The sequence below is a fragment of the Amblyraja radiata genome, chromosome 35 (assembly GCF_010909765.2).
Source record: "Amblyraja radiata isolate CabotCenter1 chromosome 35, sAmbRad1.1.pri, whole genome shotgun sequence".
NCBI classification, from domain to species: Eukaryota; Metazoa; Chordata; class Chondrichthyes; order Rajiformes; family Rajidae; genus Amblyraja; species Amblyraja radiata.
The window spans coordinates 18,105,136-18,117,796 of record NC_045990.1 but is presented as its reverse complement, the minus strand read 5'-3'; the positions used below and the strand labels follow the sequence as shown (position 1 = coordinate 18,117,796).

General features: G+C 47.7%; 1 protein-coding gene across 2 annotated transcripts in view; it reads left to right on the top strand.

Annotated features, from left to right (window-relative positions):
* LOC116991980 (adhesion G protein-coupled receptor E1-like) overlaps window positions 1-6,738 on the top strand; it is a 36,059-nt gene extending 29,321 nt beyond the window's left edge. For both annotated transcript variants that reach the window (XM_033051008.1, XM_033051007.1), the window contains 2 exons: window positions 935-1,033; window positions 5,922-6,738. In XM_033051008.1, the coding sequence (XP_032906899.1) occupies window positions 935-1,033; window positions 5,922-5,933 (111 nt within the window). In that variant the 3' untranslated portion in view covers window positions 5,934-6,738. The remainder of the gene's footprint in view (window positions 1-934; window positions 1,034-5,921) is intronic.
* Window positions 6,739-12,661: the final 5,923 nt, after the last annotated feature.

Below are 12,661 nucleotides of genomic sequence, written 5' to 3'. Positions count from 1 at the left end.
TGCTGCCTTACAGCGCTTGCAGTGGCAGAGAACCGGGTTCCATCCCAACTACGGGTGCTGTCTGTATGGAGTTTGTACCTTCTCCCCGTGACCTGCGTGGGTTTTCTCCAAGAATTTCGGTTTCCTCCCACACTCCAACAGGTTTCTAGGTTAATTGGCTTGGCATGAATGTATAATTGTAAATTGTCCCCACTGTGTGTAGGGTAGTGTTAATGTGCGGGGATCGCTGGTCAGTGAGAACTCGGTGGGCCGAAGGGCCTGTTTCCGCACTGTATCTCTAAACTAAATTAAAGGCTGTGGAGGCCAAGTCAATGGACATAAGGCAGAGATAGATAGATTCTTGATTAGTGCGGGTGTCGGGGGCCTATGGGGAGAAGTCAGGAGAATGGGGTTAGGAAGGAGAGATAGATCAGCCAAGATTGAATGGTGGAATAAACTTGATGGGCCGAATGGCCTAATTCTAATCCTATCACTTATGACCTTTAACCCGCCCTGTCCCTGTTCTAGCTTTCTGCCGCACACCTCCCCCCTCCACCTAAAATCAGTCTGAAAAAGGGTCTTGACCTTGAAATGTCGCTTTTCCCTATTCTCCAGAGATGCTGCCTGACCCACCGACACCTGCAACCACCCTCAATCTCGTTTGAGTCTGTAGAATGGTCTCAATCTGAAACATCACCTATCCATGTTCTCCAGAGATGCTGCCTGACCTGCTGAGTTACTCCAGCACTCTGTGAAACGTCACCTATCCATGTTCTCCACAGATGCTGCCTGACCCGCTGAGTTACTCCGGCACTCTGTGCCTTTCCTCAATCTCGTTTACTGGATGATTAATGTAATCATAATTCATGAATTAGCCCACCAATAGTGGTTTAAATGATCGCAGATTATCTTGTTCAACTTTTGATAAAGTTGCTCTTTCATAACTTCTCTTTAGATAAGGGCTGAGTACCAGAAGTGGATTTTCGCCATTTCTCAGACCAAGAGGATCTTCTTTGAGTCTGAATCCACGAAAACTCCATTGTCAGTCACGTCGGTAAGTGTGTTCGTGTCCTTGACAGCAACCTACAATCTCCCAGGGCAGCACGGTGGCGCAGTGGTAGAGTCGCTGCCTCACAGCGCCAGAGACCCGGGTTCCATGCAAACTCCACACAAACAGCACCCAAGGTCAGGATGGAGCCCAGGTCTCTGTCGTTGTGACGCAACAGCTCTACCAGATACTCTGCAGGAAATACGATATACATATGAATGGACGTTCCTTTAGAAAGATGAGGAGGAATTTCTTTAGTCAGAGGGTGGTGAATCTGTGGAATTCATTGCCACAGACGGCTTTGGAGGCCATCAATTGATATTTTTTAAGACAGACAGATACATTCTTGATTAGTAACCTGTCTTATCCATGTACCTGTCCAACTGTCTTTTAAATGTTACTAGACCAAGTGCAGACCCGTTGGGTCTGGTCCCCCAATGGTGTGATCCCCCAACCCAATATTCGTCCAATGGAACTGAAGCCGTTCCCAAATGCAAGATTCCTGCACTCCCCTGCCTCCCTCAGCAGTGGATTAAAAAAAAAATCAAATTGCACCTCCCCTGCCTGCTGCAGCAGTGAAAGGTTCAGAGTGTTCCTGTCTTGCAAGTTTGTTTCGAAGTGTGTTGGAAGCTCTTTCGAAGTGTGTTGGAAGCTGATAGGAAGGAGCAGCTGTCAACAAATCAAAAGGCAGAAAGTCAACGAATCAAAAGGCAGACAGGCAGCCGGACGGACGGATGTCGGACGGATGGGGCGAGAGTTTTATAGATAGATAGATTATAGTCCTCAACTACCTCCTCTGGCAGCTTATTCCATCTACCCACTGTGTGAAAAAATTCCCCTCAGTTTCCTATTAAAACTTTCCCCTCTCACCGTAAACCTGTGTCCTCTGGTTCTCGATTCCCCTACTCTGGAAAAAACTCTGTGCATTCTCCTTCTGTTCCCCTCATGATCTTATACACCTCTATAAGATCACCCCTCAGCCTCCTGCGCTCCAAGGAATAGTCCTAACCAGCCCTACCTCTCCCTGTAGCTCAGGCCCTCGAATCCTGGCAACATCCTCGTAGATTTTCTCTTCATTCGTTCCAGCCTAATGGCATCCTCCTAGTCGGAGGGTGAACAAAACTGAACACAATAGTCCGAGTGCGGGCTCACCAACACTTTGTACAACCATATCGTAATGTCCCAACTTCTGCCCTCAGTCTCCTGATAGATTCTTGATTAGTACGGGTGTCAGGGGTTATGGGGAGAAGGCAGGAGAATGGGGTTAGGAGGGAGAGATAGATCAGCCATGATTGAATCGGGGAGTAGGCTTGATGGGCCGAATGGCCTAATTCTGCTCCTATCACTTATGAACTTTTTCAGTTAGGTTCAACTTTCCCACATGCTCCTCGGGTCACCTTGTAATGGGGAGATGTGTTGTCCCGTAGAGATCACTGGTGTGAAAACCACACCCAGAAATGCCCAAACTTCCAAAAGTTTGTACACTCTGGAGTTTAGAAGGATGAGAGGGCATCTTATTGAAACATATAAGATTATTAAGGGTTTGGACACGCTAGAGGCAGGAAACATGTTCCCGATGTTGGGGGAGTCCAGAACCAGGGGCCACAATTTAAGAATAAGGAGTAAGCCATTTAGAACGGAGACGAGGAAACACTTTTTCACACAGAGAGTGGTGAGTCTGTGGAATTCTCTGCCTCAGAGGGTGGTGGAGGCCGGTTCTCTGGATACTTTCAAGAGAGAGCTAGATTGGGCTCTTAAAGATAGCGGAGTCAGGGGATATGGGGAGAAGGCAGGAACGGGGTACTGATTGGGGATGATCAACCATGATCACGTTGAATGGCGGTGCTGGCTCGAAGGGCCAAATGGCCTACTCCTGCACCTATTGTCTTGTCAAAACAGCTTAAAAATGACCCGAAAATAGTAATCGCCCAGACAAACACCATTATCAGTTGCGTAACAGTGGGAGCTAAGGCTGGATTTTACAAACCAAAGACATGCAGGTTTGTAGGTTAATTGGCCTCTGTAAATTGCCCCTAGTGTGTAGGGGGGGGTGTGTGTTGGGACGACAGATGGCACAATGGGCTAAGTGTTCGGCTAGCAACCGGAAGGTAGCCGGTTCGAATCCCGCTTGGAGTGCATACTGTCGTTGTGTCCTTGGGCAAGACACTTCACCCACCTTTGCCTGTGTGTGAATGTGTGTGAGTGATTGGTGGTGGTCGGAGGGCCCGTAGGCGCAGATTGGCAGCCACGCTTCCGTCAGTCTGCCCCAGGGCAGCTGTGGCTACAGAAGTAGCTTACCACCACCGAGTGTGACTGAGGAGTGAATGAATAATGAGATGTAAAGCGCCTTGAGTATTAGAAAGGCGCTATATAAATCCCATCCATTATTATTATTATTAGGGGGTGGATGAGACAATAGCATAACATGGAACGAGTGTGAACGGGTGATCGATGGTCAGCATAGACTCATTTAGTTCAGTTTACTGTCACGTGTACCGAGGTACAGCAAAAACCTTCATTGTTGTAAGCTATCCAGTCAGCGGAAAGGCAATGGAAGATTACAATCGAGTGTAGACACAAAAATGCTGGAGAAACTCAGCGGGTGAGGCATCTACGGAGCGAAGGAAATAGGTAACGCTCTTCAGACTGATGTGAGGATGAGGGGGCGGGATGAAGAAAGGAAGAGATGGAGCCAGTGGGCTGAGGGAGAGCTGAGAAGGGGAGGAGAAAGCAGGAACTACTTGAAATTAGAGAAGTCAATGTTCATGCCGCTGGGGTATAAATTGCCCAAGTGAATTATGAGGTGCTGCTCCTCCAATTTACAGTGGTCCTCACTCTGGCCATGGAGGAGGCCCAGGACAGAAAGGTCGAATCTGGAATGGGAGGGGGTTGAAATCCTGAGCCACCGGGAGATCAGGTTGGTTATTGTGGACCGAGCGGAGGTGTTCGGCGAAGCGATCGCCAAACCTACGCTTGGTCTCGCCAATGTCGAGCAGCTGACATCTAGAGCAGCGGATGCAATAGATGAGGTTGGAGGAGATGCAGGTGAACCTCTGCCGCACCTGGAACGACTGCTTGGGTCCTTGAATGGAGTCGAGGGGGGAGGTAAAGCGACAAGTGTAGCATTTCTTGTGGTTGCAGGGGAAAGTGCCCGGAGAGGGGGTGGTTCGGGTGGGAAGGGAAGAATTGACCAGGGAGTTATGGAGAGAGCGGTCTCTGTGGAAGGCAGACGGGAGGAGATGGGAAGATGTGGCCAGTGGTGGGATCACGTTGGAGGTGGCGAAAATGTCGGAGGATTATTTGTTGTATGTGACGGCTGGTAGGGTGGAAGGTGAGGACAAGGGGGACTCTGCCCTTGTTGCGAGTGCGGGGATGGGGAGTGAGAGTCACGGGGTATAGAAGAGACCCTGGTGAGAGCCTCATCTATGGTAGAAGAGGGGAACCCCCGTTCCCTGAAGAATGAGGACATCTCCGATGCCCTGGTGTGGAACACCTCATCCTGGGAGCAGATGCGGCATAGACGGAGGAATTGGGAGTAGGGGATGGAGTCCTTACAGGAGGCAGGGTGGGAAGAAGTGTAGTCCAGATAGCCATGGGAGTCAGTGGGTTTATAGTGGATGTCGGTCAGAAGTCTATCACCTGCGATGGAGATAGTGAGGTCAAGGAATGGTAGGGAAGTGTCGGAAATAGTCCAGGTGTATTTGAGTGCCGGATGGAAGTTGGTGGTGAAGTGGATGAAGTCAGTGAGTGGGTGCAGGAAGTAGCACTAATGCAGTCGTCGATGTAGCGGAGGTAGAGTTCGGGGATAGGGCCCTGGTACGCCTCGAACAAGAATTTTTCGACGTTGAGACCGTTCTTCAGAGCCGTCCACAGATACAGGATAAAGGGAATCATGTTTAGTGCAAGATGCTCTTAGGCCCCCCTCCGTCTTGGCTGACCATGGGTGTCTCCGGGGTTGGAGGATGCCAGTGCGTGACTTTGTTTAACGTGGGGAGACTGGTGCACAGACAGCCACCCCACGGTCCTTGACAGATCTGGGTCAGGATCCAGTGGCATGGAGTCCAAGACGACCGGAGACCCTTTTCTGCTGCAGCCTTCATCCGCCTTCCCAGCCGTTGTGACGCTCCACTAAGGTCAGCCATCGTCCTCCACCTGTTCCACCATTGAATTGGTTGGATTGCTCTTTGTCAGAGACCTCCCCCTCGACCTTACCGCCATGGGTGGCCCTACCAGGAGCGTAGCTCCAGACGGCATCACTCTCAGGATCTCAGGACCACACAAGCTTCTCCACCACGACAAGGTGACAATCCACGGAGATAATGTGCAGTGATAAAGGATAATAGTGTTTAGTGCAAGGTAAAGTCCGATTAAAGATAGGTGGGCTGAAGGGCCTGTTTTCATGCTGTATCATTAAAACTGAAACTAAGTTGCCTTTTTCACTAAATGTGCTTAGGATGTTTCCTGAATATGGTCAGATTCAATGTTTTACATTTTCTTTGAATACTCTGTATAAAATCATGAGAGGAATAGATCGGGTAGATGCACGGAGTAGGGGAATCGAGGACCAGAGGACATAGGTTCAAGGTGAAGGGGAATAAGATTTAATAGGAATAGAAATATTGAATAGGGGTAACTTTTTCACGCAAAGGGTGGTGGGCGTATGGAACGAGCTGCCGGAGGAGGTGGTTGAGGCTGGGAGTATCCCAACGTTTAAGAAACAGTTGGACAGGTACACGGATAGGACAGGTTTGGAGGGATATGGACCAAGCGCAGGCAGGTGGGACTAGTGTACCTGGGACATTGTTGGCCGGTGTGGGCCGAAGGGCCTGTTTCCACGCTGTATCACTCTATAACTCTTCCAAAGTTCAGACTAAGGTTGTATTTTTCTCTGCAGGAGACAGTGTGACTCGATCGCCACCCAACATGCATCAAAGCCCACTTCAAGGAACTGCGGGGACTCAACTCCCTGAACTGCCGCCCGCCTCCTGTATCTGTTCATTCACCAGACCAGCGTACAGATGTTTCTGACCTGTGACACAGCTGGATGACTTGGAGAGGCCAAGAAGTACTTGGTGTGTGTGGAAAGGAACCGCAGATGCTGGTTTACACCAGAGATAGACACGAAAAGCTGGAGTAACTCAACGGGACAGGCAGCATCTAGAGAAGGGATCGGTGACGTTTCGGGTCGAGACCCCTCTTCGGATTGAGAGTCAGAGGAGAGGGTTCAGACTGACTCTCAGTCTGAAGAAGAGTCTCGACCCGAAACGTCACCTGTTCCTTTTCTCCGGAGATGATGCCTGACCCGCTGAGCTTTTTGTGACCAACTTCTCCAAGTCCAACCAGATGACATTTGTTGGAAGAGTATTTCATGGTTACAATCTTTTACTATCCCTACCCTTTTATGAATGAAAAGATATAAACTGTATTTCCTACTGATAACTTTGAAGAGCCACAGTTTAATCCCAGCAGATTATGCTGCATAAGGCAGAATATTTCAAAGGATTCAGTGCGCAGTGCTATCTAGTAGATGGTTTGTTAATCATGCATCACTTTACATATAAGATATATCAAGAACAGGGCGGCACGGTGGCGCAGCGGTAGAGTTGCTGCCTCGCAGCGCCAGAGACCTGGGCTCCATCCTGGCTACGGGTGCTGTCTGTATGGAGTTTGTACGTTCTCCCCATGGGTTTTCTCCGGGTGCACCGGTTTCCTCCCACACTCCAAAGATGTAGAGGTTTGACAATAGACAATAGGTGCAGGAGTAGGCCATTCGGCCCTTCGAGCCAGCACCGCCATTCAATATGATCATGGCTGATCATCCCCAATCAGTACCCCGTTCCTGCCTTTTCCCCATATCCCCTGATGCCGCTACTTTCAAGAGCCCTATCTAGCTCTCTCTTGAAAGCATCCAGAGAACCTGCCTCCACTGCCCTCTGAGGCAGAGAATTCCACACTCACCACTATCTGTGAGAAAAAGTGTTTCCTCATCTCCGTTCTAAATGGCTTACTCCTTATTCTTAAACTGTGGCCCCTGGTTCTGGACTCCTCCAACATCAGGAACATGTTTCCTGCCTCTAGCGTGTCCAAGCCCTTAACAATCTTATATGTTTCAAAGAGATCACCTCTCATCCTTCTAAACTCCAGTGTACAAGCCCAGCTGCTCCAATCTCTCAGCATATGACAGCCCCGCCATCCCGAGAATTAACCTTGTAAACCTACGCTGCACTCCCTCAATAGCAAGAATGTCCTTCCTCAAATTAGGGGACCAAAACTGCACACAATACTCCAGGTGTGGTCTCACTAGGGCTCTGTACAACTGCAGAAGGACCTCTTTGCTCCTATATTCGATTCCTCTTGTTATAAAGGCCAACATGCCATTCGTTTTCTTCACTGCTGGTTTGTAGGTTAATTGTCTTCCAGAAATTGTCCCTATTTTGCATAGGACATAGATATAGTAGGTGATTGTTGGTCAACGTAGACTCGGTGGGCCTAAGGGCCTGTTTCCACGCCGCATCGCTGAAGTCGAAATTCACAATCCTTTACTTTTTTCTACTCCTTTTATGAATGGAAAGATATAAGCGTATTTTCCACTGATAACTTTAAAGAGCCAGTTTAATCACTATGGATTGTGCAGAAGACGACAAGAGTCTTTCAGAAGAATCAGTGATCAGTGCTATCCAGCACATGGTTTGCTTATCATGCATCCTTTTATGTAGAAGAAGGAACTGCAGATGCTGGAAAAATCAAAGGTAGATAAAAATGCTGGAGAAACAACCATGATCATATTGAAACGTCACCTTTTCCTTCGCTCCATAGATGCTGCCTCATCCGCTGAGTTTCTCCAGCATTTTTATCTACCCTTTATTTAGAAAACATTTCAAGAACAGATATAACCTGTGCATCTGTTATTAGATATTTGGCCATTTCTTGCAACGTCTGGGTTTGGAGCCAGAGTGAGACTTGCAACTTCATTGTAATTGCTTACAAATGGCTATATGCACATGCAATTTAAAGTCTAACACATTGATAAAATTATGGAACTAACTCCAAGTCGAGTCTTCTCTATTTGCTGTGCTCCTCGGGATCCTTGTAAGGTTAACACTTCCATTGCAGTTTTACATACAAAATCTGTGGTGTGGAGCTTGTCATTTGATACAGTGTGGAAACAGCCCCCTTCGGCCCAACTTGCCTACACCGGCCAACATGTCCCAGCTACATTAGTCCCACCTGCCTGCGTTTGGTCCATATCCCTCCAAACCTGTCCTATCCATGTACCTATCTAACTATTTCTTAAATGGTGGGATAGTCCCGGCCTCAACTACATCCTCTGGCAGCTTGTTCCATACACCCACCACCCTTTGTGTGATAAAGTTACCCCTCAGATTCCCATTAAATCTTTTCCCCTTCCCCTTGAACCTATGTCCTCTGGTCCTCGAGTCCCCTGCTCTGGGCAAGAAACTACCCGATCTATTCCTCTCATGATTTTGTACACCTCTATAAGATCACCCCTCATCCTCCTGCGCTCCAAGGAATAGAGACCCAACCTACTCAACCTCTCCCTGTAGCTCACACACTCTAGTCCTGGCAACATCCTCGTAAATCTTCTCTGAACCCTTTCAAACTCGACAATATCTTTACTATAACATGGTGCTCAAAACTGGACACAATATTCTAGATGTGATCTCATCAAGGTTTTATACAACTGCAACATGACCTCCCAACTTCTATACTCAATACTCTGACTGATGAAGGCCAAAGTGCCAAAAGTCTTTTTGACCACCTTATCTACCTGCGACTCCCCAGAGGCCTACCATTTACTGTGTAGGTCCTGCCCTTGTTCGACGTCCCAAAATGCAATACCTCACACTTCTCTGTATTAAATTCCATCAACCATTTCTCCGCCCACCTGACCAATCGATCCAGATCCTGCTGCAATTGTTCACTACCATCTTCACGATTTGCAAAACCACCCACTTTTGTATCATCAGCAAACTTGCTAATATTGCACTGTATGTTCTCATCCAAATCATTGATGTAAATGACAAACAGTAACGGGCCCAGCACCGAACCCTGAGGCACACCGCTAGTCACAGGCATCAAGTCTGAGCAGCAACCTTCCACCATCACCCTCTGCTTCCTTCCATGGAGCCAATTTGCTATCTATTCAGCTATCTCTCCTTGGATCCCATGCGATCTAACCTTCCAGAGCAGCCTGCCATGTGGAACCTTGTTGAATGCCTTGCTGAAGTCCATGTACACAACATCTACAGCTCTGCCCTCATCGACCTTTTTGGTCACATCTTCAAAAAGGATCCTTTGGGATCGACAAGCTGCAGGAGTTTCGACCGCCCCGACGTGGCAGTTTCGAGAGCTTCAATCGCCCCGACTGAGGATGGTTCGACTCCCCCGACCGCGTGAGAAAAGGAGGAAAGAAGATAAGACTTTACTACCTTCCATCACAGTGGGGAATGTGGAGGAGCCACTGTGGTGGATGTTTATGTCAAATTTTTATGTAGTTGTGTGTCTTCTTGCTTTTTTGGTATGCCTGTATGGCAAACCAAATTCATTGTATGTCGCAAAACATACTTTCAAAGGTTTCAAAGGTTGTTTATTGTCACACGTAACAATTAAGGTACAGTGATATGCAAATTACCGTACAGCCAATACGGGGGAAAAAAGCAACACAACTACATAAAAGTTAACATAAACATCCACCACATTCCCCACTGTGATGGAAGGCAAAAAAGTTCAATCTTCTTCCTCTTTATTCTCACGCGTTCGGGGCAGTCGGGGCTATCGAAGCTCCCGCAGCCGGGGGCCGAAGCTCCAGTGTCGGAGCGGTCGAAATTCCTGCATCGGGGCGGTCTAAGCCATCGCAGCTTAGAATTCCCGAAGTCGGTCTCTGACCAGAGGTCACGGGCTCCGTGATGTTAAGTCCGCAGGCACCCACGGTTGGAGCCCAGAGGCAAAGAGATTGCAAGCTCAACGTTGTTATGTCCGCAGGCAACCGCGGTGGAGCTCTCAACATCGGTCTCCAGCCAAGGCCGCCGATCCTCCATCTTAGGCCGCAGTATGGACAGAGCTACGATATGGAAAAAAATAGCATCTCCATCGAGGTAAGAGATTAGAAAAAGTTTCCCCCAACACCACCACCCCCCCCCCCCCCCCCCCCCCGACATAAAACAAGCTAAAGAACACTAAAAACATACATTGAACAAATACAATTATAATATAAAGGAAAGGACAGACTGTTGGCGAGGCGCAACCCCGCCACCCACCTTGGCTAATAAATTATAATTATGATCCTATCACCAACTAGGGGGCGGTTCCAAGCTATTATCTACCACTGGTGACCCTTGGACTATCCTTGATCAGACTTTGCCGGCTTTACCTTGCACTAAATGTTATTCCCTCATCATGTATCTGTACACTGTGGGTGGCTCGATTGTAATCATGATTGTCTTTCCGCTGACTGGTTAGCGCGCTGCAAAAGCTTTTCACTGTAACCTCGCTGCACGTGACAATAAACTGAACTGAAACTGAAACAAGAGGAGTTATAGATGGAGCCCAGTCAATCACAGACACCAGCCTCCCCACCATAGATTCTATCGAACACTTCACACTGCCTCAGAAAAGCAGCCAACATTATCAAAGCCTGATCTCGCCCCTTATTCCTTCCTCTCCTTGCTCCTGTCTGGCAGAAGATTGAAAGCGCGCACCACAAGACTCAGGAACAGCTTCTTCCCCTCTGTTATCAGGCTTCTGAACGGTCCTTCCATAAGCTAGGGTACTGTCCCATTCACCTCTACCCCATTGCGGACATTGGACTTTGTGGAACTGATGCGCTACAATGCTGAGAACTATATTCTGCACCCATTGCTCTACCTACTGTACTGGAGTTTGAATTGTTGTATTTACGTATGATATTATCTGATCTAACTGGATAGCGTGCAAAACAACATTTTTCACTTCATCTGCATACATGAGACAATAAGAAAACCAAAACCTAAAGATGGAAGTGCATCTCTCTTTATCCCCTCTGCCAGGAACAAGGCTGGCCTGGACTCCTCAGTCCCTCACATGCTAGCTTTCAGCACGAGATGTTAAGCTGAGAATAGACGCAAAAAGCTGGGGCAACTCAGCTCTGATGAAAAGGAATATAGGTGACGATTCGTGGGTCGAGAACCTGCTTCAGACTGAGCCAGGGGAAAGGGAAACAAGACAGATATAGAACAAATGAATGAAAGATATGAGACGATAAAGGGAACGGGCCATTGTTAGCTGTGACTTAAAGTGAGACCCTGTTTCCCCAAACTGGCTGAACCACCTCAGACCCGCTACTGGTGTCAGGGGTTATGGGGAGAAGGCAGGGGAATGCGGGTGAGAGGGAGAGATAGATCAGCCATGATTGAATGGCGGAGTAGACATGATGGGCCGAATGGTTTAATTCTTCTATCACTTATGACCTTATGAGAATGTCTTTGGCGCTCTAAACAAATCTTTACATTTAGCCAACATCGAAACAATCTATCCGTTTATTTATTTGTTTGTTTGTTAGTGAGGCCTTGCTTTGTGCAAGTTGGCGCTCACGTTGTTTGCATAATTTCTGTGACTACACGCCAAATGGTTACCGCTGTTGTTAAGCACCTTTGAACATGATCAAGGCGCCTAGATAAACGCATCCTCTCTTCTATATGTTAATCACAAATGTAATATTTTTTCAACTGAAGTTATATAATGTGCAAACATTTTACCACAATTAGAATCGCAACCTGGAGCAACGTTAAACAGCTAAAAACACTATGATCGGACACTTGGAGCACAATTTGAAACAGAACGCGGCCTCATTAACGCAGAAAACACAATGATGGCACAGAATTTTCCCCAAGGTCTCCTCATAAAAGCAGTTCCCCACACTTATTAAAATGATAAACACAGACTCTAACATGTGGGGAGGAGACATGTTGTCACAACCCCCCCCCCCCCCTCCCCCTCCCATTGTATGGAAAATGGAGATTGGTAACCAATAAAAAGCAAACTAATCATTGCAGATACAGCAATACTTAGTAATAAATGAAGGCAACAATTCTCCAAAGTACCGTGGACACTCAGAGCAATTGTTGGTCCAGAGATTCCGTCATTGGCAACAAACATGGCAGAGTTTCGAGTGCAGACCACATTCGGGACATGGCTGGTCCAATTCTCACCATCTCTTTGCCCTTTCCATACCCTTCAAAATAGTCCACGGAACGCAACTTGATCCAATTCTCTGCCCCGGGTCCTCAGTCCCAAGACTACACAAGGTCCGTGGCTTATGAATCGCGTGTGCCCCAGCAGTACGACACAGAGCGGAAATTTCAAACAGGCTTGAAATTTGCAATTGAAATGGATTAAAGTTCATGTTACCAGCAGCGTACTATATAATGAAACATTTCTTGCATATTCTTTACCGAAGAGAATGCTCTTCCAAGCAGGGGGCTAAAAGACCAGCGCCTGCTTCTATTTCTCATGTGTGGGAAGGAACTGCAGATGCTGGTTTACACTGAAGATAGACACAAAATGCTGGAGTAACTCGGCGGGACAGGCAGCATCTCTGGATGGGAGGAACTGGCGACGTTTCAGGCCGAAACCCTT